The 22,914-nt window shown below is 49.3% G+C and overlaps 3 protein-coding genes across 3 annotated transcripts; 2 read left to right on the forward strand and 1 right to left on the reverse strand.

Annotated features, from left to right (window-relative positions):
* Positions 1–5,462: 5,462 nt before the first annotated feature.
* creb3l4 (cAMP responsive element binding protein 3-like 4) lies at positions 5,463–14,148 on the reverse strand. Its single transcript, XM_030101887.1, is given in 13 exon segments — positions 5,463–6,162; positions 6,454–6,544; positions 6,732–6,816; positions 7,077–7,145; positions 7,237–7,265; positions 7,267–7,304; positions 7,307–7,343; positions 7,410–7,496; positions 8,133–8,260; positions 8,328–8,402; positions 8,405–8,573; positions 9,266–9,400; positions 13,924–14,148. Coding segments are annotated over 12 exon segments (1,341 nt in total). The 5' UTR covers positions 9,398–9,400; positions 13,924–14,148; the 3' UTR covers positions 5,463–5,761.
* Positions 14,149–14,175: 27 nt separating this feature from the next.
* LOC115396187 (histidine N-acetyltransferase-like) lies at positions 14,176–16,641 on the forward strand. Its single transcript, XM_030101902.1, has 5 exons — positions 14,176–14,225; positions 14,965–15,066; positions 15,166–15,285; positions 15,563–15,787; positions 15,919–16,641. Exons 2-5 carry the CDS (start codon positions 15,001–15,003, stop codon positions 15,994–15,996), a joined length of 489 nt encoding a protein of 162 aa, XP_029957762.1. The 5' UTR covers positions 14,176–14,225; positions 14,965–15,000; the 3' UTR covers positions 15,997–16,641.
* Positions 16,642–16,739: 98 nt separating this feature from the next.
* On the forward strand, positions 16,740–20,323 carry LOC115396183 (mucin-1). The gene is made up of 4 exons (XM_030101898.1): positions 16,740–17,367; positions 18,049–18,488; positions 18,845–18,973; positions 20,225–20,323. Exons 1-4 carry the CDS (start codon positions 17,193–17,195, stop codon positions 20,276–20,278), a joined length of 798 nt encoding a protein of 265 aa, XP_029957758.1. The 5' UTR covers positions 16,740–17,192; the 3' UTR covers positions 20,279–20,323.
* Positions 20,324–22,914: the final 2,591 nt, after the last annotated feature.

A 22,914-nucleotide genomic window follows, 5' to 3' on the forward strand; every position in this document is an offset into this window, starting at 1 on the left:
CCTGCTTCAAGGGCTCAAAGGGGGGTCCCTTAAGACCCTCCAACACCACATGGAGGTCCCACGGAGAGACCACATGCCTGGGGGGTGGTCGCAGCCGACACAGCCCACACCTGCACCCCGAACCTGTGCCAGAGTCGGGCCGCGACCCATGGGGACAGGAGTGGGTCTCTCCGGGACATTCTGTCTGCACTGACGTTGAGGACTTCGGGCACGTGACGTGCTATGAGATACGTGAGGTGCCGGTCCACCCACAGGAGGATCTCTGCTGCTTTGCAATGAAAAGAGGGAGACCGGGTCCCCCCCTGCCTGTTCAGGTACGCGACCACCGTAGTGTTGTCTGTCTTGATGAGCATGTGGCCGTCCTTCAGCCTGGCTTGGAAATGGAGCAGGACCCGCTGCACCGCCGTCATTTCCAGCACATTGATGTGAGTGGGAGTCAAATCCCAAGCACCGCCCACCATGTGGTGGTCTAGGGTGCCTCCCCATCCTGCGAAAGACGCATCCGTGAACACCTCGACGCAATGCAACACGCAGCCCAGGGGAACTCCTTGCATTAGGAGAGCAGGATCCATCCAATAAAGGAGATCCTCGCACGCTTGGGGCGGGAGCGGGAACCGTTTGCATCCGCCCTGCTTCCCCACGCAGCGGAGGCGTGCAAACCACCGTTGCAGCCTGCGCATGTGTAGAAGAACCAGCCGGACCACTGGGTGGGCCATGGCCATCAAACCCAGGACGGTCCTGATCAATTGAACCCTGACCAGGGGTGCGGTCACTGCAGACCTCAGGGTCGAGAGAAGGGAGGTTCGTCTCTCATCGGAGAGGCGGGCCGTCATGGAGAGCATGTCCAGCTCTAACCCCAGATAAGCCAAGCTCTGACCTGGGGTGAACACGCTCTTGTGTCGGTTCACCATGAACCCCAGGAGCTCGATGTGGTGCAGGACCTGGGTCGTGTGCAGCACAGCCTCCTGATGAGAGGACGCCAGTATGAGCCAGTCATCAATGTAAGTGAGGATCCTCAGACCACGATGACGGAGGGGCTCCAACGCTGCTTCGACACACTTGGTAAAGGTGTGAGGCGAGAGCGTAGCCGAAGGGGAGCCAGTTGTGTTGAAAATACTTGGTCCTCACAGCGAAGCAGAGGAAGGCTCTGTGCCTTCTGAGAATGGGGATGTGGAAGTAGGCGTCCGTCAGGTTGACCAAAGTCATCCAGTCCCCGGGGCGGATGCTCTCCAGGAGGTGTTTGACCGTCTGCATGCGGAACCTCCTGGTGGCTATGTGAGTGTTGATGACCCGCAGGTCCAGAATGGGTCTCACTCCCCCGCTTTTCTTGGGGACCAAGAAGTAGGGGGAATAAAAACCCGAGTGCGCCTCCTCCACGCTCAGCTCTGTGACCGCGCCGCAGCGGAGGAGATGAGGCTACTTCCCTTCGAGAGCGGCCGCCCCCGCAGGGCATGCAAGCCACGTATGAAGGATCCCGTTGAAGAGAGGCGGACGACAGGCGAACTGCAGGGCATAGCCGCTTCTCAGTGTCCTGGACAGCCATGGAGACAGCGATCCCAACATAGCACGCAACGTGTGAAACCGGAGCATGAGTGGCTGTATCACGGCCTGAGGGGACGGCCCACCCGTCCTCCTGGCCTCGGGAGACGGGGGGCCCCTGGCGAAAGGGCCGTGGAGGGGGCGTCCCTTGAATGAGCGCGGGCGGCCACCACGGGGCTGCGGACTGGAGCTTTGTTGGGGACAACCCGAGCAGAGGCAGCGCGATCCCGGAGTTTTCAGGGTCTCTGACCTTGGTGCTGAAGCCGGAGCCTTCCGGGTTGCTGACCTTGATGCTGAAGCCGGAGCCGGGACGCTCAATAGCGGGAACCCGGGACGGCTGGGCTCCGAGGCTCCGCTGTACAACACACGGGGAAGCCGAGGGAGCGCTGCCGGGAGCAAAACGAATAAGGCCGGGATCGGGACGCTCTATGGCAGAAACCCGGGCCGGCGTGAGCCCGCCGCTTGGCGGAAAAACTCCGCTGGAAGCAGCATGAGTGGCACCAGGGCTTGGGTGTTGTACTCCGGCAGCCCGGGGCGCTACAGCACCGCCGCTCCGATGCCTCGTCATGCTAACACAAGCAGAGGCCGGCGGACAAATGCTGCTAGGAGCGCCATGGGTGCGGCCGGGGCCGGGATGCACCACGGCGGGGACCCGGACTGCGACGGTATCGCCGCTCTGATGCTTCATCATGCTCACTCAAGCCGAAGCCGGCGGAGAGTGCAGCCTGGAGCGTTTGCGGGGTGCCGGAAGGACATCGGCAGCGCACCGCTTGCGTGGTGTGCACAGCGGGAGAGCTAACAGCCCCAGCGCGCCGCTATGCCCCGTGACCACAGCTGCAGTGCAGCCAGAGCTCGAGGGAAGCGCCGGTGATGAGGCGGTTCCATGCACATTCCGCTCACCATTCTCAGCTGCCTTATCGCGGAGCTGGAGAAGGGAGGAGAAGGGCCCAGCTGGGTTTTGCACTTTTCAATCATGCCAACACAGGGGAGAGGAAGGATTGATGCTGTTTGGAAGATGTAAGGGCTGGAGGTACAGGGCGAGCTGCTACGAGCCTCGTGCTGCTGCCTCCAGACACTCGATGATCACCTGTATATCGGGCCCAAAAAGAGAAGAGGTGGACAGGGGGAGTCCCAGGACGCCCGCTGGTCCCGCTCAGATAGGGAAGACAGACCAAGCCACAGGTGCCTCATGGCGAGCTGTGCGTTGGCCATGACGCGGCCTCCACTGACGGCGATGGCTCTGCACATGCGCATCAGGACTTCGGCTGTATTTTGGACTTCCACGATGTCTTCGGGGGAAAGCTGGGATTTCTCGTGGCAGATCTTGTCCACAGAGCCCAGGAGGAAGTTAATGTTATTGGCTAGGGCAAACGTCAGGTTGCCGCTAGCGTAGCCACGATCCAGGAAGCTCGCCATGCGCCTGTCCCTTTCCGACGGCAGCACGGGCTTTCCGCCGGGCCAGGCGGAGGATCAGGGGAGGAGGCACAGCCGAACGGAGTCCTCAATGGCAGGCACTCCGGAGACTGGAGGCCAGCCATCCACACAGGAATACTCTCGATAGCCCTTCACTGTTCCCTTGGCGGCAAGTGGTGTAGACCAGTCCCGCTGCACGTGAGCTTGAAACGACGGCACGGTGGGACATAGCACCGCCGTCCGCGACGACCGACCCGGGACCGGGTTGCCAGCCCGAGTGCAAAATCACGCTGCACCGGCTCCAGAGGCTGCGGCAGCAGCGCGAGGCCGGTGCGCTCTGCGGCTGAAGTGAAAAGCCCGGCAAGGTGTTCCACAGGCTCGCGGGGGAGACGGGGGAGGCGGAGTTGAACAGAGTCGAACTCCGTGACACCAACACACTGCTGCTGCTGCCGCTGCCGTGGATCTCGGCCCAGTCGTAGGTGGCGGCAGCGGGGGCGATGGTCTCCTTGCTGTCTTCTTCAGGAACCGGGGAGGTCGCGCCCATGAAGGCCGCTCGCTGCTGGCTCTCTTCGAGCGGCAGCGCGAGGCAGGCCGGGCAGGAGGTCCGCTGGCGGTGATGCTGCCAGCCAAGGCAGAGGAAGCAGAGCTCATGACAGTCCTGCACGATGAGCGGAATGCTGCAGGAGCGGCAGGAGAATGGCCCGACGCCCGATGGCGACTGGTCCCGGGCCGGCGAATCCATTCTTGAATCTTGAGCCGGAGAGGAGAAGAGGGCTTCTAAGTCTCATGGAGTGCTGAGGAAGAAGAAGGGTTTGCTGTTGCGCCGTCCGAGGGTATGTACCCTCGGTGAGGGGCGTGGCACTCCGCCATCGCGCGTGGGGGATTGGTGCGTCGAGCTTTGTATAGTCTCAGTGGATTGGACAGAGATGGAGGTGTGCCACTAGCGAAGCCCGTAGGCGGGCTAAGCACTTATGAAGTAGAAGTGACAAATGTAGTGGTGACGTTTGAGGGAGGGGGAGGGAAAAGGGATCTGCTGAAGCTGACGAGAGGGCCTGAAGATCCGGTTGGAGAGGTGAAGTCTGCACTAGAAGTCCCAAAGCTGAGCCATTCGGTGTTTCCGCCTATCATGCCCAGAGAAAAGGAGTTTTGAAAAGGAGTTTACAAATTCATTTCGATTGATTGGTTGAGTTTCTAAATTGCTGAGTCATCACTTCTCTGTGGTTGTTCCATATGGTCATGTACAATCACATAATGAAACCCAGAACACACATTTTAAAAACTGAAGAAATCTCTCGATTCAGACGGTTCATTGTCTGAAACATGGGAACCCGAGCTGACGGGGAGCGTCTCACTTGTTTCTTGTGTCATATGAATGTCACTTTGGAGCTTTCTATACCAGAACCACGAGGCCAAGAGGAAATGACGTGACAGCATTTATGACGACAGTCATTGGGTGGTCCACGAGGGGAGACCCGAACGACAGGAGGATCTTCATTCTTCCAAGGGAACCGGACCACTGATCCATTCAGATCACTGACTTCATGTCCACAGCAGTAAACAGCTCATGTGGGCCATCGCTAAAACCTTGTACAAGCCATCAGGAAACTTCCAGCTTGTAAGAAACAAAGCAACCGACAGTCCAAATGCTGATGCCTTTGAAACGACTGATGAAGAAAGTTGTGTGAACTATATCCTTTCATACATTCAGTTCAACTGAGGATGAAGTGATGGGCCAGTTACTGATGTTGAATGATTTGGTGTGAAATAGCCAGATCAGCTTCCCCCCATACCAGCCACCAAGGCACAAAGAGAACGATGGTCAAGCCTGGCGCTCACGAACAAAGAGGACACAACCATCTGTGAACCCAGGGCTTCATCGGGTCTCATTGGGCTGAAAAGATAAGTAACAGTTCCAGGAACTGATGAGTGCAAACTAGCAGAATCAACAAGAACCTCCCCAGCAGTCTGTCTGTCGCATGACTGGACCTGAACAGAGAATCCTCTTCCAGAGGAAGCAGACCAAAACAGGCATTCGTAATGACCCAAAACCACTCAGAGGGTTTTCCTTTGGACCCTTTCTCAGGTTTTAAACAGCAGCTGAGACCCGTCCTCCAACAGCCAGGTGACTGATGAGGAACTGCTCAGTAACAGTCAAACGTTCAGCCAAGTCACCAAAATAATCAGTGACGAAAACATCCCCAACCAAGGCGAAGCTGCTGCTTCAGACCGAAACCACCAAGGAGGATTTATTGAGATTGCAGAGGAAACGCACAAATCAGCTGATTGAGAGCGACGCTGCTGCTCCAAGAACTCAACCCAACCTGGCAGAACTTCCGCCGTCAGCTCTTACAGCCAGCTGTCACCGTATGTTTCTCAGACGAAGCTCCTGAGACCAGAGACTTCAGACAGAACAGGAAGTCCGTTGCAGTGTTCCCGACAACTGAAGACAAAGCATCGTAACGATGACGTGGGATGACAGTTTTCTGACAGCAGTGATGGACGACCTCAGCTTGTGTTTCAGGATCATTTATTTTTCATTTCAAACTATCTGTAGATCCTCATGATGTCACTTCCTGTTAGAAAGACCTCACTTCCTGTGACGATCGATCACATATGACATTCCATTAAAAAAAAAAAAAAAGAAATGCAGCTAAAATAACATAACATCGTTCCATAAGCTAACAGGAAGGGGGCGGGGCTTAAAGCTCCTGGGGGCGATGGTCTGACATTCTCCCTTTCAAGGTTCTGTTAAATCTTTGGAAATAAAAGTAAGAGCAGGAGTTTTTTAGGGATTCCCTTCCTGGAAAGTTTAAACAAAACCACCACCGAGAGTTTTCCATGTGCAGCGCCACCTGCAGGCCGAGACGTCCTGCAGGAAGACACCAGAAGGTCGCCAACAGTGTCTGCAGGTTGTCTGAAGGTCGTGACCTTTACGTCTACATCTGTCGGCGTGCGCCGGTTTGGGCGTGTCCAGGCCCCCCACGGCCACAGGACCGGCCGCCGAGCTGTTCCCGACTGGCTGTTCCAACGCCGTGCTGCCAGACGTTGATTCTGGAGGTTTTCTATGGCTCCTGGAGGCTGGCTCCGCCCTCTGGCTCTGCTGATTGGCTGAGGTCGGGTGGAGGCGGGGGTCGGAGCGGGCCGTCAGAGGGTCGAGCTCGTCTGCAGCAGACTGAGACGACGGGTCTGTCAGGATGTTTCTGGAAATAACTGGAAAAAAAAAATACTGAATGAGGCAGAGTCTGAAATGTTTCCCCTCAAATCCAAAACGAAACTCAAAGAAAGGCAGCGGAACCGCGAAGGTCCCGTTCACACAACGCTTCAAGACAAAACTCAGATTATATGAATGTCAGTAATATTTTGTTTAAAAACTACTGCCACATGTCCAGTACGTCCATCATCAGTACAAATCAGGCGCTGTGGAAGCGCGATGGAAACGTGAGCCGTTTGTGTCGGGGCTCGCCAGAGAAGAAGAAGACGACGACGACGGCGACGACGCACCTCCGGTAGGTCTGTAGTCGTCGTCTGGCGAGCGATGGCTGAACGGACTGAAGCTCGGGAGGATGATGAGACCCAGAGAGACCAGGATGATCTGAGGACAGACAGCAACCAGCAGGGGGCGCCGTGAGTCAGCACTTTCTCATTCCATCAACAGAAAAATAAATAAAACGGTGAGACAGCAGTTATTTAGGAAAGAAATTCTCTCACACACACACACACACACACACACACAACACACACACACCACACACCACACACACACACACACTCTGAGTTACCAGCAGACAGGTGCTGGTCTGCGCTCCTTTGCTGACCGTCTGTCTGATCAGGGACTGAAGCTGTCGCAGCTGAGCCAGCAGAGACCTGGACAGCGAGACACCATGACTCAGCACAAACAGTCCGCCTGCTGCAGGTACGACGCCGCCAAACGCCCGCTCGGAGACGGCCAGAGCTCAGCAGACACGAGGGAGACGATGCCGTCAATGCAACCATGACTCACAGAAAAGGTTCAGGTGCAACAATTCTTTTCTACCATGACTCAGCAAAAAACTGCCGTTCCAACAGAGACCCTGGTCTGGCGACTCAGCAGAAACCGTCTCACGGAAGAAACATTCAGCTCGTACATGTTGTGTTTCTCCAACTTCTCCACCGTCCTCTGCAGCTCTCTGTTCTGAGCCGAGCACGCCGCCGCCCTGTGGACACACACACACACACACACACACCAGTGGGTCACGCTCACCAAATCAGCCAATCAGAGAGGTGTGTGTGTGTGTGTGTGTGTACCTGCTTTCCAGCCCATCGATGTACTCTTTCCCTCCGCCGCCGGCTGTCCTGAGCCGATTGCTTGTTCGGATTTTCCTCCGGACCTTCTTCAGGATCCGCTCCTCCGCCTGCAGGTAAAGGTCAGAGGTTAAGAATCCGCTGTTTGTGACGTCGGGGTGCGGCGGCTGTCCGACCTTGGTGAGCGGGAGGTTGTTGGGCAGAGACACCCTCCTGAGTCAGCAGCTTCTGCTCCCCTCCGTCAGCTGGAGGTCTGCATACAGCTGCGAGACACGGCAGGAGGGGTCAGAGGTCACGTACAACCAGCAACAACAGCGTCCATAAACTGCCTCGGACATCAGGAACACCTGCAGCTCCAAGACAGCCAGCAGTTCACCACGACTTTCAGCCAAGTCAAGTCGGTCTGGAGCCGCAAAGAACATTCAACCTTTAAATGAGACGAATGCAGCTCAGGTTTCATGGGGTGAGGGTTCAGAATAGTGAACTTTTTATTAAATTTAACCAATTTTTGTAGTTAATTTAAACAGTTTTGTCTTTTTAGTTGACAATTTTGAAATGTTATCAGTTTTAACCATTTACATCCTTTTAGCAGTTCTCCATGCTTCTATGTTTTTCTTTCAGAAATTGACATTTCACGTTTTTGAGCCATTCTATTAATTTTCCCCCTTTCTTGTGGTTTTATCTATTTTTCCTAATTTTACTTGAACCTTTATTTGAATCCCTTTTGAACCGAGAGCGACGGCTCATTCTGAACAGTACTGTGGTGTAGCTAGAATAAAAATAATTCTGATGTTCATTAACGTTCGTGCTGTGAAAGCAGGTGGAGCCGCTGCAGAGGGACTGAAGTGTGGCTGCAGAGCCGCAGGTTGACACACCGTGCTCTACGCGCCGAGCCTCACCAGGTCTTCGTCGAGGTCTGGCGAAGTGAAGGAGCCGGCGGCGGCGGCGGCGGGCCGGACCGCCGTGACGACCGGGAGCTCGCTGACGACGCAGGAGTCGGACAGCAGCAGCTGGGAGCTCCACTGGTCTGCAGACGGATTCTGAGTTACTGCTTCGTCCCTGGAGTCACGCGCTCTTGACGTGACGACCCTCACCCAGCTCGATGGAGATCACGTTCTCCTGTCCCGGCAGCGCCGCGGCTCCGTCCACGCCGCCGATGTCGTACACACCTGGTAGACGGTCGCCGGGGCCGGCTGGGCGGTCGCCGTGGAGACGGGCGGCTCCTCGGAGACGCCGCTGTCGCTCTCGGACGAGGGGTCGGCCGCCGGGCCGCCGGAGAACACCTCGTTGGGGTCGACGGCCTGCAGGACCGCCTCCGATTCGCTGTCACTGAGCGACCGCTGGAGGTCAAAGGTCACCAAGAGCCATCAGTTCAAATCACTGGAAGGTTTTAAGAGGGATCAGTTTTGAAATTATATTTTAAAATTATTTCATTCAAACTAATTTAATCAAAACATTTCACTTATATTCATCATTAAGTCACATCTTAACCACCTTCAGAATATTCATTTCTTTTTAACAGTTTAACATATTAATTAAAAAATATTGAAAATAATTTGTAAACTGAAAATTTTCAAACATTTTTATTGAAAAAACAAAATTCTTCATAAAAGCTAATTCCAATCAAACATTCTTAAAAAAAAGTTTTTTTTTCTGGCCAGGCAGAAACTGAAAACAATTTTAACATTCTGTTGTAAATGCCATTATTAAGCGCTTTTTAAGCACCTTTAATCATTCTTGTGAAACAGTTACATTAACAGTAATTTTCAGCTGCTTAAACAATCCATGCCATATTTGATACTTGGCAGTCCGTACTGTGAATCATTTGTGACGGCTTTAACTATAATACTTTGAATGATCTTTTCAAACTACTGGTAAAAATGTTCGACCTTTTAAAAAAACGTTAAATATTTTTCAAATCAGCATTACTGATTTTGACTTATTTTTAACTTTCTCATTTTTTGCATTTCCAACACTTGAACTGATTTCATTGGTTTTGAACTCTTGCTGTGTGTCGGGACTGAGGCCTCACCGGCTCCTCTGCACACTCGGGTTCCACCGCCCAGTCCTGCAGGAGCTGCTCGGAGCCGGACAGAGGAGGGCGGAGCTTCCAGCTGTCGGTCGCCATGACGCCCGGAAACATGGCGCCGCTCTCTGTGTCCATCGCCTGAAACAGAGCGAGAGCGCGTGAGTGACGGCAGGGCTGACTGACAACGAAACAACTGCCGTCTTTATTTTGAAAATTAAAAATATTGAAATTACTCACTGGTAGAGACAATTAAGTAAATTAATATATCGCTGACTCTCAAAAGGTTTCCTCAGACTGTCTGGAAATAACGAAGTGACCTGGTGGAGGCGGGGCTAAACAACCTGCTAACGCTAAATAAGAAAACTATGTTAAAGCGATACTTCAACATTTTGGCAAATTGGCCCATTTAGCGCAATTCCTCAGTCATTTGAACAGCATTCTTACTGTTTCTGTGAGGGCGAGCTGTTGTTTATTCAGAGGTGAGGGGAAGGTTTTCTGGACGGACGCAATGGAAGTGGATGGTATTTTTGTTCCCCCTCGTCAAACTCATCAAATACACAATCCAACAACCCCAAAACACTTTGGTGGACACGTTATAATCCACACATTCACTACGCTGTGGAATATTAATGAAAATTACCAGACTGAGTTGTTTAATAATAGTAATAATAATAATAGATTTTATTTGTAATGCACTTTACATTTAAAATCAAATCTCAAAGTGCTAAAGTTGTTTATGTGAAGATTGCCAAGACGGAACTACTTACTAAACATGGCGTCTGGGCGTAGTGATTTCAAAAGAAAAAGTAGTTCCCAGTATTTGCTTCAATGTCAATATTACAATACATAATACTAATACATATTACAATACACAATACTACAATATTATTTGTTGGTGTTCCACAGCGTAGCGTACAACACCGGTTATTTCCGCCTACAACAGTCCATCAATTTAGACTCCCGTGTGGCGCAAAATGCAGCCAAAACGGTCCCTTTTCCTCTCTCTTTCTCGCTTCGTTTCCGCACGACCTACTTGGCGGGCGGACCACAGCAGCACACAGACGTATGAGAACAGACCAGAGACAAGGAGACGAGGAGATACAGAGAGAAACAGAGAAACAGTGTTTGCAAAACGCATTAAAACAGACGGGAACCATTGTTCGTGTCACAGACATCGGAGCTGCAGCCCACGAAGCTCGGGAGAAACCAGCTCAGCTAACCGGGCCTGTGCGCTATGCTAACGTAGCCACCATGGCTAGTGGAACAGCGCTAATGGCAGACGTCGCTGAGCAGGCAGAGGAAACTCAACCCACAAAAATGACCGCAATATTACCACATAAAATGCCATAAAACCCTGCATCTGGGTTTCCGTTATCCGGTAATTGCCGGACTTTGACCGGTAAAATCTGCCAAAATCCAACATATTTTAACACCACCGGTCAAAATGTCCGGTGAAAAATATTCCCTCCAAGCTCAATTTTTGTTTGAATATTCCCTCCAAGCAAAGTTTAAATTAAAAAAGGCAATTTCCACGTCATTTTTATAAAAAAACAACAACAATAAAACCCCGAATATTATCTTTTCAGGCGGAACTAAACTTGTAGCACGTGTTTCCTTACGCCGACAAGCGCGCAGTACAACAACAATACAGCGGAGAGCATGTCGAAACAGGCGAAACTTAAAGAATTTTTTTACTCAACAAAATAGTTGAGACTAGAAAGGGTTAGAGCCCTATTGACCTTATTCAGGCCCGCCCATTTCTCTAGGTTCAGCCTGGAGGAACTACAAGAGCACAGGAGCTTACAAATATCTTCACAGTGGGAAAGTTGGCTGTTTTTTTTAAATCATCAGCAGGGCTATAGGTTTTTACAGCCAGTGTAGCCCCAGTCAGGCCAGGACCTCTTCACATTTAGCAGGATTTTGGTGACAGAGAGCCTGGAGACCAGGATGCTCTTGTATCGCGGGGTTTGGACGGTCCTGAAAATCTACTGAAGTAAAATCTGGCTCAAAATTCAGAACGAGTAAGAGGGTACCTTCTTTGTTTTTATGAATGAAGTCCTCTGTCATGAACTGTAGCTGTTCATAGCTTAGCATGTTAGCCTGTGGTGGTTAGAAGCTACTGTTAAAGCTGCTGTAGGCAGGATTTTGCTAGTCAATGCTAATTTTTCTGTGTTTTCTTTGGATTAAATGTTACAGTATCCATTGATAATCCTTTAGGAGTGTAGCATAATTGCACTACTGCGAGAGCGCAGCATTTCCATCTGTCTCTGTTCTGAGCTGAAAAGGAATCTCGACAGCTCCAGGTATCTTGACCAATCAGAAGAGCCCCTGAGGCTCTAACCGTGATTGGTCGAGGGGCATTCGTTGCGTTCTTGTGGGAGGGGCTTAACTTGCGTAAGGGCGTGATGTCAGAGAAAACAGGACAGGATTGGCTGTGCTGGGTTTCAAATCGCCATCTTACTTAGGTAACCCTAAGCAAGATGGCGGAGATGCGAATCCTGCCTACACACCTTTAACCTAAAACCCAGAGTTTTAAACACAACAGAGACATATATGTTTTTATATCTCTCAGAAGACATAGTTAGATTTGTTGAGGAAGGAGGACTGCCATAATCCAGCAGCGGAGGTCCTCTTCTTTAGACGGAGGTGGGTGCAATCTGAACGCTGGTAAGGTAAGGTCAATAGAGCCCAAATGTCAGAGTCACTGTCAAGGTGCGGATCCAAACTGTCATTATTGGGGAGCTGTCTGCGGGACTCTGCTGTTTGCCCCCCCCCATGGAAGCTGCGGGAGTAATACAGTACTTTGCAGCATTTAAGCTCAAAAACTCAGATAATGTTTGACCGAGAAATCACACGCTTGTCCGGTAAATTGAAAACCTGCCGGTCACGTTGTCCGGTGCCATTTTTTTAATAGCGGAAACCCTGCATATTTATTTGCATAATCAAGAATTTTTGCTCGCGTTTTTCTGGAGGGTCTAATAATAATAATAATAACCGTAAAACGGCAAAACCGTGGGTTTTTTCTCAGACTATAACCGTACACCAAAATCTGAAACCGTTGCACCCCTAATTATAACGTGTCCACCAAAGTGTTTTGGGGTTGTTGGATTGTGTATTTGATGAGTTTGACGAGGGGAACCAAAAATACCGCCTACTTCCACTGTGTCCGTCCCGAAAACCTTCCCGACTCGCCTCTGAATAAACAAGAGCTCGCCCTCACAGAAACAGTAAGTATGCTGTTCAAATGACTGAGGAATTGCACTAACAAAATGTTGAAGTATCGCTTTAAACAACGGTTGAATAATTTTATAGTATTCATTATATTATGTTATTTAGTATTATTCACATTATGCACGTCTGTCTTAGATATAGTGTGCTTGTGGACACAGGTGTGGAAAAGACAATGCATTCCTTTTGTTTTCCTGCCTGCCACTTTTCATTTCTACGGCAGCCTCCTGGCAGCTGGACAGTCTGATTTTTCTAAAGGCAAAAAGCTCCATGTAACTTTGCCTCCCTGTTTCTCTCCTACACAAATGGGGCTCATTTGACAAGCAATACAGTACTATATGTATTGTTGAACAACCTCTGGCATTCGTAAAGGATGGACGGGGTCTTGACGAAGTGTTGTGTAGGATGCAGTTGTGCTCCTGGATGCGTACAGCCACCATGGAGTGTTAGAGTGTCTTACAGCATGTGTGTCGTCTTGACGAAGAGTCATATGAGATACAGTGTACTCCCAGAAAATAGTATAAAGGATGGAGCAGGAGATCGGGCCGTGCGCCGTTCTCAGACGGTCATGCTGGCTGCCGGGAGTTTTAGTAATAAAGCTCTCGATACTTGCATTCTGACTCCGACTCTGATTTTTCCGAGGAAAACCACGACTGAAGACTTCAAGAACCACGAGTGGATATAATTGAAGATTGTAAGATTTTTCTGGAAAATATGTGTGGGTTTTTTTTTTTGCACCACAACTGGCCTCGGATACTTTTTAAGTAAAAATCCACACACAGCCTGCTAACGCTAAATAAGAAACAACCTGCTGATGCTAAAAAAGCCAGTAATGGAAATAACATGATTGTGCTAAAAGACACACAATGAGCGCAAGATAGGGACATTCTGGTCTGCACACACACACACACACACACACACACACACAGGTTGTACCAGTTTGTAGTACAACCTGATATTCTGCTTCCACACTTGAGAACAAAGTGAGAACACTGAAACGAGATGATCAGCGTGTGTGTGTGTGTGTGTGTGTGTGTGTGTGAGTGTGTTAGGAACTGTATCTGTTCCAGGAGGTCCGCGAACCAGAGGTTTGACACCCGGAGCTACTGAGTCCATTTAAAGGTCCAGTTCCCTCGTGAGAACCAGACGCTCTCGGTCACCAGAAGAAGTGTTTTCACCCGGAGCCACGGCGCCGGGGGGACGCGGGGAAAACCTTCATTTCGCGGTGTGACTGGCGGCTGTTCCTCACTGCTCAGAGTCCGGAGACTCTCAGGAGAATCAGGGGAAACCAGGAAACTCCCAGAACTCCCAGTGTCCCGCCTTGTTTGCAGTATTTCAGTCTGAGCCTGACAGACAGCGAGCCTTCACCAGACCAGACCCACAGAGTCCTGGAGGACTGACTAACTTCAGGTCACTGCAGAGTGAAGCCCTACCTGAGCCCTGCGGGACCCTGCGGGGCCCTGCGGGACCTGCGGGACCTGCGGGACCTCCGGGTTCCTCCGGGTTCCTCCGGGTCTCTGTGGAGCGGCCCGGTTCGGTTCGGCTCGAGCCGTGTCCCGGTTCAGTCTTGATCCTGGTGGACCCGGATGCTCGCAGCCCACACGCGCGACTCGTAGCAGCTGTTGTTGTTTCCGGTCCGGAGCGCACGCGCGCACACAACTAGGACACGCTGCTTCCGGTTTGGAGAGGAAGAGGAGGAGGAGGAGGAAGAGAAAAATAAAGAATAAAAAGCAAAGTATTTCGATTACATTGTATTATTTATTATTTATTTATTTATTTATTATTTATTTATTACCACCTTAAAATCATTTTTGTTTGTTGTATATAAATAATGTCTGTTATTCAGTCAGTGTTGAAGACAGGGAGAAGGTAGACTGTGATGATGTGTTTCTCTTCATATTCTTTTTACTTTCTGTGTTTGAATCATGATGGCGAGGTTACTGAACAGTTTTTCCCCCATTTTGGGGTCAAAGTTCAGAAACTTTTGAACCAGCTTGTGGTTCCTGATGGGCTTCAGATGCCTCCAATGTCTTCTGTGCTCCTGTCCTGATGTGGACGCCTTCAGGCTGCCGGTTTTCACTCGACCTCCTGACCTCAAACATCTCGAGTTAGTGTCCCACATTCTCAGTCAGGGCTCCAGGGTTACACTGGATTCAGCTTTCTCTCTTTCTGGGGCAACATACAAACAAACCTTTGTGTTGTTTTTTTTTTGTTGGTTTTTTTTTTTTTTTTTACATGGAAAATCTGGTGATGTCTAGAAGATTAAATCTAGAAGATTTAGTAAAAAACTGCAATCCAAAGTGGTGAAAATGGTGTGTAATGACTACAACTACGGTTCAGAGAAGTTTAACAATACCGGGAACGAAAACCCCTGCTGTGGATCTTGAACACAGCCTCTGACACATGATATACTTTTTTTCCCTCCTCTTCCTTCTTTCTGCATCCTCCTGCCGGGGCGGCGGACCGTCCTGAAGCCTCTTCCTGACGGGGAAGCAGCTCCTCTGCTGGAGATGTGTGCGGCGAGCGAGCCCTGCGGCGTGGCGTTCGGCCTGGCGGGGGAGGGCGACTTCCAGCAGGTCACTGCGTGCTCCTTCATCACGGCGGCTTCTCCAAAGGAAGCTCAGCCGCAGGTCAGAGAAGGGCTCCCCTGCAGCTAAACCCCTCTGGTGGTGCAGGTGCTGGACATCTGCAGCGGGGGACGCCTTCGACGGCTCGACTACATGGGCGCCGTCTTCCACCGCTGGCTGCAGGAGCCCGGACGCCTCGTCTTCATCGGCCGGATCCAGCAGAGAGTGGTGAGAAGGCCGGAGGCCTGAGTCTGGGTGGCGGCGGAGGTCTGTGGAGGAAACCACCGCATCCATTCAGGGACACGTCAGAACACCAGTGTCTGCGGACATTTCCTGAACCAAAAGCCAGAGGAAATGTCTGAAGCCGACGCCTCTCAGTCCCTGTCAGGATCTGTGAAACCGACGCCTGTCTGACGATTTGATCTTCTTGTTTTCTCACAAAACTCCTAAAACAGACGAGTCGTCTGCAGTGTTGATCAGATCTGGTGTCCTGTGTGTCCTGTAGGTGGCGCTGGAGTCCGCGTTGCTGGTGGACGGTGGTCAGACCGTCGTGGTTCAGGGCCTCAGGGTGGTTCCTGATCTGAGGGGGCGGGGCATTGCGGGCGCCCTCAGGAAGCATGTGATCGCCCAAGTCCGCCAACATTACCCAGAAGTCTGTGCTATCAGACTGACTCGAGGACAAGCACCGACTCCAGAGACTCTCACCAAGTACAGACTGATCGCAAAGGAGGTGCGTGAAACAGGAGCTCTGACAGACGGACTCAGGCTCCGCCTCCTGGCTCTCGCTCTCTCATTTCCTTCAGTCTGTGGTTTGAACTCACATGCTGTGACCTCCTGATGCCCCCGTGTCGCCCCCTGCAGGCCATCTTGTCTCTGTGCTGCGAGGCGGCCCACCTCGGCCCCTTCATCGCTGAGCTTCGCTCCAAACTGGCCCGGTAGAGAGCGAGTCCTCCTTGGGCGGCCCGCTGACCCTGAGCCGGGAGCAGGCCGAGACCCTGATCCTGACCCGGCACGTGGTCTCCAACCTGCTGCCCGGCAAAACCATCATCAGCGACTGGGAGCCCCTGAAGCCACTGGAGGCCAACCTGGAGGTGCTGCGCCGCCGAGGGCTCACCTGGATCGTGGACCGGGGAGTCTGAACCTGAGGCGCTCGGTCTCTGTACCGAACCGTACGCCGTCCCGTACGACGCGACGCCCTGCACTTCAACATCAACATCTTCGGCCGCAGCCCTGGCCTCGGTGTGCGCGGTGTTCCTGGCTCAGCTGGAAGCTCTTCTGCCGAGTCTCAGAGGTTACCTGGTCTTCTCACCTACGTGGACCCGGAGGTCTGGTCCGGGTACGCCAGTTCTGTCAGAACGACGCTAACGTGTCTTTGTTTAAGGACTACTGGGAGGATTATGTTCTGGAGACAGATATCTGACATAGCAACACATCAAGTCTTCAGAAGGGTCCAGAGATTCTTTTTAAAGGTCTTGTGAGATGTTTTTGTGGACTCCAGGGACTCTCCCGGACTCTGTGAGCTCCTGATCAGGCTTGTTGTAATCTGTGTCCGTCAGACATAAAGTTATAAATCCTCTGAACATGTTTGTGTTCATCTGCCTCAGAGACTTCTTTGTGAAAACCAGACCCAAAGAAACACAAGGTTGCTTGAAATGTCAGTTAAAAACAAACAAACAAACAATAAACAAACAAACAAACAAACAAATCCTACAGAAATTCATTTGACCAAAAAAGCAGCACATTCAAAAATCTGAACAGGAAAAATAAAAAATGCGATGAGTTAGGAGGCGAGGTCAAAAGAAGAGCAGCCTGAAAACCAGGACCAGATGGTGGACCATGTCCAGGTCCAGAAGCTACACCGCATCGTGGTCATGACCGTGAGGTGGACACCACTGCGTCGGCTCAGGGACACTTCTGAAAACCACTGTCTGTGAACGGGTCCATGTGAGCGACGCAGTCTTAGTACCAGGTGTACAGACGCAGCTCTCATACCAGAACTACAAAGACCGGATCACCTGCAGCAGTGGTTCTGGTACTCCACTCCACTCCACTCTGGGTGTGGATCACTGAGGCTCAGCTGAGTCTGAGTGTGGCCACAGTGTGGAGCTCTGCTGCAGCAGGAGAAGCCCCAGAGCATGATGGGAGTGCCCTCCTCCCTCCCGCCCTCACCTGGCTGCAGGTGTATAAAGGAGGCTTTTTCTCCGGATGGAAACAGACTCCACACTGAGATCTTTGTCACAAGCGGGATTTCCTGCAGAACGATGGAGACGCTGCTCGCTCTGGTTCTCGCTCTCAGCTTCACCACCGTGGGTAAGAACCGTTCTCCAGACCTCTTCTCTCATGGTCTCCTGTTCTCTGAATCCTCAGGCTTCTCTCCTGTGTTTTGTGTTTTGTTGTTTTCTTAAATCCGTTGTGAAGGGGTTTAAAAAGAAGAATTCTCGTCTGGTTTTCTGGACCCTCTCATGTTCTGGCAGCACAGACGTCACAAAATTAGAGAAACACATTTGAAGTGCCGAATTTAAACCAACATCGTGATGGAAGACCATGAGGATGTGTTCCATACTCTGAAAATGAAGGCAGATTTGAATCAGAATCATTTTTACAGACACAAAAACATCTGGAATATATACTGTATTTTATATTTACAGCTCATTTCTTGTTTGTAGCTCTTTAAATGTGCTAACTGGACTTTGGTGGCACTGCCTGGTTATTTTACAGACGTTTTAGTGATGATTCTCCTGCTGTTTGGGTTAACGCCGTGTTTCTCTTGTTTCCACCATACTGTGTCATTCTTACCTGCTTTTTTCCACAGTTCAACCTTAAAGATCACATCCAGGATTAACAGAGTAGCAGGTTTAGTCGAAGTTTACTCCAGACCCAGAAGGCAAACGGACGAACACAGCTACATGAGTTACGACTGTAAAATGACAAAAAAGCAAAACGTTTCTGAAACATTTGGTGAAAATCTTTTAACTTTTCTTTTTCTCATAGTGTCTCAAACCACGGTGGCTCCCACATCCGCTAATGTCACCGCCATCACCGCTAACTCCACCGCCATCACGGCTAACTCCACCGCCATCACGGCTAACTCCACCGCCATCACCGCTAACTCCACCGCCGTCACCGCTAACTCCACCGCCGTCACGGCTAACTCCACCGCTGGTCCGGCTAACTCCACCGCCATCACCGCTAACGCCACGGCGGTGACACCAGCCACCCCTCTCAACACCAGCAGTGATCCGGCGGCGACGCAGAACGCCTCCTCCACGGCTGTAACCTCAAACGGCACGATGACATCATCCCCGGTGACGACAGGCACGACGGCGGCGCCCTCGGCCGGCGGCGGCGGCGGCGTTCCCGGGTGGGCCATCGCCCTGCTGGTGCTGGCCTCGATCATCCTGCTGCTGCTCCTCCTGCTGCTGCTCGCACTGGTGAGCACACACACCGAATACACACTCCACATTGCCTGTGGTCAACACACTGTTAGCATTAGCATGCCTCAAAGCTGTGTTCTCCAACAAAGAGCTGCTCTGTTACTATTTGATTAAGCTCCTGTTCACCAGAGGGGGAGGAGCTAACTCAGACCTCCTTACTGCAACATTAGCATTAGCATGAGACAGTGCCCTCTGTGGTTAGCATTACTATGAAGTTAGCATCTCTTACTAAGAACGGTCTGCATGATGCTATTTCATCTCAAGCCCAACATCCAGATTAATCAAACTCTGAACTCAAACTCTCATCAGCACCATGTTTAAACTCAGCATGTGTCGTTGTTTCCTGTCTCCAGCTGGTGTGGTGGTGCTGCTGTAGGGGGCGCTACGGAGACTTCAGCCTGCGCAACTCCTTCAGGGCCAGAGACGACGTCCCGCTGTACATCACGCACAACCGCTTCAACACAAGCAACGGACAGCTGCACGTAAGAGAGAGAGAGAGAGCACAGCTCGGTGCAGCACAGTGGAACACAATGTCACAACATAAAACACTGTAACACAGTGTAACACAACATAGCACAATTATAGCACAGTGTAACACAATGCAACATAAAACACTGTAACACAATGTAACCCAGTGTAACATTATAAAACACTGTAACACAATATAACAAAATGTAACAGTATAACACACTGTAACACAATACAGCACAGTGTAACACAATGCAACCCAGTGTAACATTATAAAACACTGTAACACAATGTCACATTATAACACAGTGTAACACAATATAGCACAGTGTAACACAATGCAACACAAAACACTGTAACACAATGTAACCCAGTGTAACATTATAAAACACTGTAACACAATGTAACCCAGTGTTACATTATAAAACACTGTAACACAATGTAACACAATGTCACATTATAACACAGTGTAACACAATGCAACCCAGTGCAACATAATAAATACTGTAACACAATATAACACAGTATAACACAATGTAACACATTCCAGTGCAATGTAACATAATGTAACGCAGCATACCACATTTTGACACTGTCACTCAATGTAACAGTGTAACACAATGTAACACTGTTACACAAAATGACATATTGCAACACAATGTAACACAATGTCCGAACACGGCATTACTTAAGTCAGTGCCACACTGTAACATACCATAACACAACATAACACGTTGTGATACAGTGTGTTTGTGTGTTTGTTGTCAGTTGTGGGGTCCTGCTGGCCTTTTACGACTCAGAACAAACACAAACCACACAACGTGGCTTCATTTTGACCACGAACAGAAACAAAGAGATGAAATTCACGGCGACGAGCTCCGAATCATCTGTGTTTTCTGGAGGCGTGTCGAGTATCTGGGGTGTGTTCAAGGACACTCTGAGTTCTGATGAGTCAAAGTTCAAACAGGGAATGTGAGGAAATCTCAGCAACGCCCAGATGTGAAGTGGCTGCATGAATGAGGTTCATCATTCATATCACTGCTTCGCTGTGTGGCAGTGTGTGTGGCAGTGTGTGTGAACAGGTGTGTGTGGCAGTGTGTGCGAACGGGTGTGTGTTGAGCAGCGGTGAGGAGTCACTGAGGTTCTCGACTGTACAGACATACTGGAAACCATCAGATTCACGCTGGTGTGTTTCCTCCTGGACCAGCTCACCTCCGTCCACCTTCATCTGACTGGAACTAAAGACGCGTTTTAATGTTTTTCAGGACGATCCGGAAAAACCGAGGAGCTCATCTGGAACGTTCTCCGTCAGCCAGTAACAAGAAACAGAACCTGAAACCAGATGACTGAAAATGAGAAAGCAGATTAATCACTTTTATTTATTTCTTGTCAGGATTTCTTTCTTTTTTATAAAGAAAAACAACAAATAATTGAAATGAAAAAAGTTTAAATTCAACAATTTTATAATCAATATCAGACATTTTTACAATCCAATCATAATAATGTCTTTTTTGTTGAATCTATTGCATTTAAAAAAAAAAATGTTTAAACATCTTGAGGTATTTATCAGTTTATTTTCCAATAAAATAATTCTGTGAATATGTACTTGTTTCCCTTTTTAAATAAAGTTTTAAATGAACATGAGCTGAAACTTTTCTTTGTCACTGATTATTTTAAGGTCTCTTTGAGAAAATCATCTGGGGGAGTGGAACATGGCCTGTCTCATATTTTAGACACTGGGTTTAATGAGTCCTCAAACAGATTGAAGAAATGGGGGGGGGGGGGGGGGGTCATTTTTGGTCAAAAAATAGTTTTTAGGCATTAAATGGCTTTTTCAAAATAAGAGCAGCTGAAAACCTGCACCCATTGGATTCCATGTGAAACTGAGTGAAACTTACCCAGCAGAGCAGTGCGGCTCCGGAACATCGTCGAGTTTAAGGCTGTTAAATTCAAACCTTGTTAAGTTTCGTGTCACTTTGTAGTTATTCAGGATGGAATCCAAGATGGTGGCAAAAGGAACTTTTGCTTATATTTTGAGCAAAAAGCATCTCAACAGTCCAGATGTGTGTTCTCTGGGTCACGGAATGCTCTGGAAATATTTCCAAGTCAAACCGATACAGCCGCCATGACGGAGCCAGCCTGCCTGTTGAGGTTCAGAAAAAACAGCACATTAGGCTTATAAAAGATATTTATCATGACTGTGTGTCTTTTCAAAAGGTCAAAATAACCTTTGAAATCACTTGTGAACTTTCTGACACCATTTTTATCCAAGATGGCTCCAACAAATTTTTTTCTAGAAGTAACAGAATGACAACCCAAAAATGCACAACAGGTTCAAAAGAAGCCCGATGGGGCAGAAACCCGCCCGATCTGGCAACATGGTCACATGGTACTGTTCGACGCTCTCACCTCTGGACTTCTTTGTTATTTTTTTCAAACACACACTGGATGGGAGGTGCTATGGGCAGCGGTTGTATGGGGGGAGGCGTAAATAAGCTTTAACTTCAGCCTGCTCCTTTTTTTTGAGCCAATATGTATTTAATTGTTGTAAATCTTGAAACTGAACAATGCGAACTGCTCAAACAATGAAATAAATAAAACTAAACTAAACATGTGACGGCAGGTCTTAGCTAGTGATTATTTATTTTTTTAATTTCCTAATTTTCCCTTCCTTTCTTTCTTTTGTCCTCTTTTCCCCTCTTTTCTTTACTCTTTTGGAGGATTTTCATGGTAATCTGTTGGCTGGTCTCTTAGTTTATTTCCTGGTTCCACAGATGCTTCTGTGTTTTTGTTTTTGTTTGTGTTTTCTGTTTCTTTGGTGGATCTGGTGGTTGTTAAATTGATTGGTTGGTTGGTCTCTTGGTGGATTTCTTGGTTCCACAGATGCTTTGGTGGATTCATGGATCCTTTGACAGTTAACTGGAACCAGTGATAACTGGTTGATTAAACTGGTTGGTTGGATGCTGAGGGGTCTCCAGAGGTTCTCCTTCACTTCATACCTGAGGAAAAATGGAAACAAGCTGAATTCTATTTTTTTAAGGACTTTTCTGTTTCATTTGGGTTTTAATGAGTCATTTTACAGAACGAATAAAACAGATTCCTGAGATATGTTCCTTGAAGGTCCCACATCTGAGCACTGCTCAGAGGAGGGAGGAGTTCAAACATCTGTTTACAGAAGGAGGAGAAACCATTAAAACCCACTGCAGACACTCCTGTGTGTGTGAGGAAACACTCGACACTCATCAGAACCTCCTCAGTGAGTCAACAGCGGACTTTACTGTTCCTGCAGCACAGCTTTCACTTCGACACACAGAGACCCGCTGCTGCGAGGCGGGAGGGGGTCTGATGGGCCCACGTCTCCCGTCAGGAAATCATTAACGGCGCGAACATGAAGTACCTGTTTCTGGAGTCCAGAATCTGGAGGTGTGGATTGTTGACCGCACCTCAGACCTCTGATCCAGAATCTCTCCAGACATTTCTCCTTAGGAAAAAAAGAAAACTAGAACACACAACTTCAATACACAAGACAGAGCAAAGATAATCAAAAACAACGGGGAAAAACCCAATAACAATTAAATTCAAAGGTATTCAAAGGTACCTTCACCTAGAACACGGTTCTGCAATGTTTCGGACCAAAAGAGTTATTTTTGTGACTTTCCACTAAATTAAGTTCACCTGGAGCCATAAACCTTTAAATGAGGCGGATGCAGCTCATGAAGTTTCATATATTAGTTTTGATTCACATATAAAAACTAGATGTTTTGATACATTATAGAACATTCATTTTAACTACAGTTCAGAGTAGTGAACCTTTTAACACATTTAACCTCTTTATTTTTACCTGATTTTAACAGTCAGCTCTTCTCTTTAAGCTTTTTTTGTTGACAATTTTGAAATTGGAGCTGTTTTATCCCTTTTGCCTCCTTTTCATCAGTTTTGCAGGCTTTTCTCTGAC

The sequence above is a fragment of the Salarias fasciatus genome, chromosome 11, assembly GCF_902148845.1.
Source record: "Salarias fasciatus chromosome 11, fSalaFa1.1, whole genome shotgun sequence".
Lineage (NCBI taxonomy): Eukaryota > Metazoa > Chordata > Actinopteri > Blenniiformes > Blenniidae > Salarias > Salarias fasciatus.

Coding starts and splice junctions, on each gene's coding strand:
- LOC115396187 (XM_030101902.1), top strand. CDS start 15,001: ATGTGTGCGGCGAGCGAGCCCTGCGGCGTGGCGTTCGGCCTGGCGGGG. Junction 15,067..15,165: donor GGGAGGGCGACTTCCAGCAG/GTCACTGCGTGC, acceptor CTGGTGGTGCAG/GTGCTGGACATCTGCAGCGG. Junction 15,788..15,918: donor ACAGACTGATCGCAAAGGAG/GTGCGTGAAACA, acceptor CGCCCCCTGCAG/GCCATCTTGTCTCTGTGCTG.
- LOC115396183 (XM_030101898.1), top strand. CDS start 17,193: ATGATGGGAGTGCCCTCCTCCCTCCCGCCCTCACCTGGCTGCAGGTGT. Junction 17,368..18,048: donor TCTCAGCTTCACCACCGTGG/GTAAGAACCGTT, acceptor TTTTTCTCATAG/TGTCTCAAACCACGGTGGCT. Junction 18,489..18,844: donor TCCTGCTGCTGCTCGCACTG/GTGAGCACACAC, acceptor TCCTGTCTCCAG/CTGGTGTGGTGGTGCTGCTG.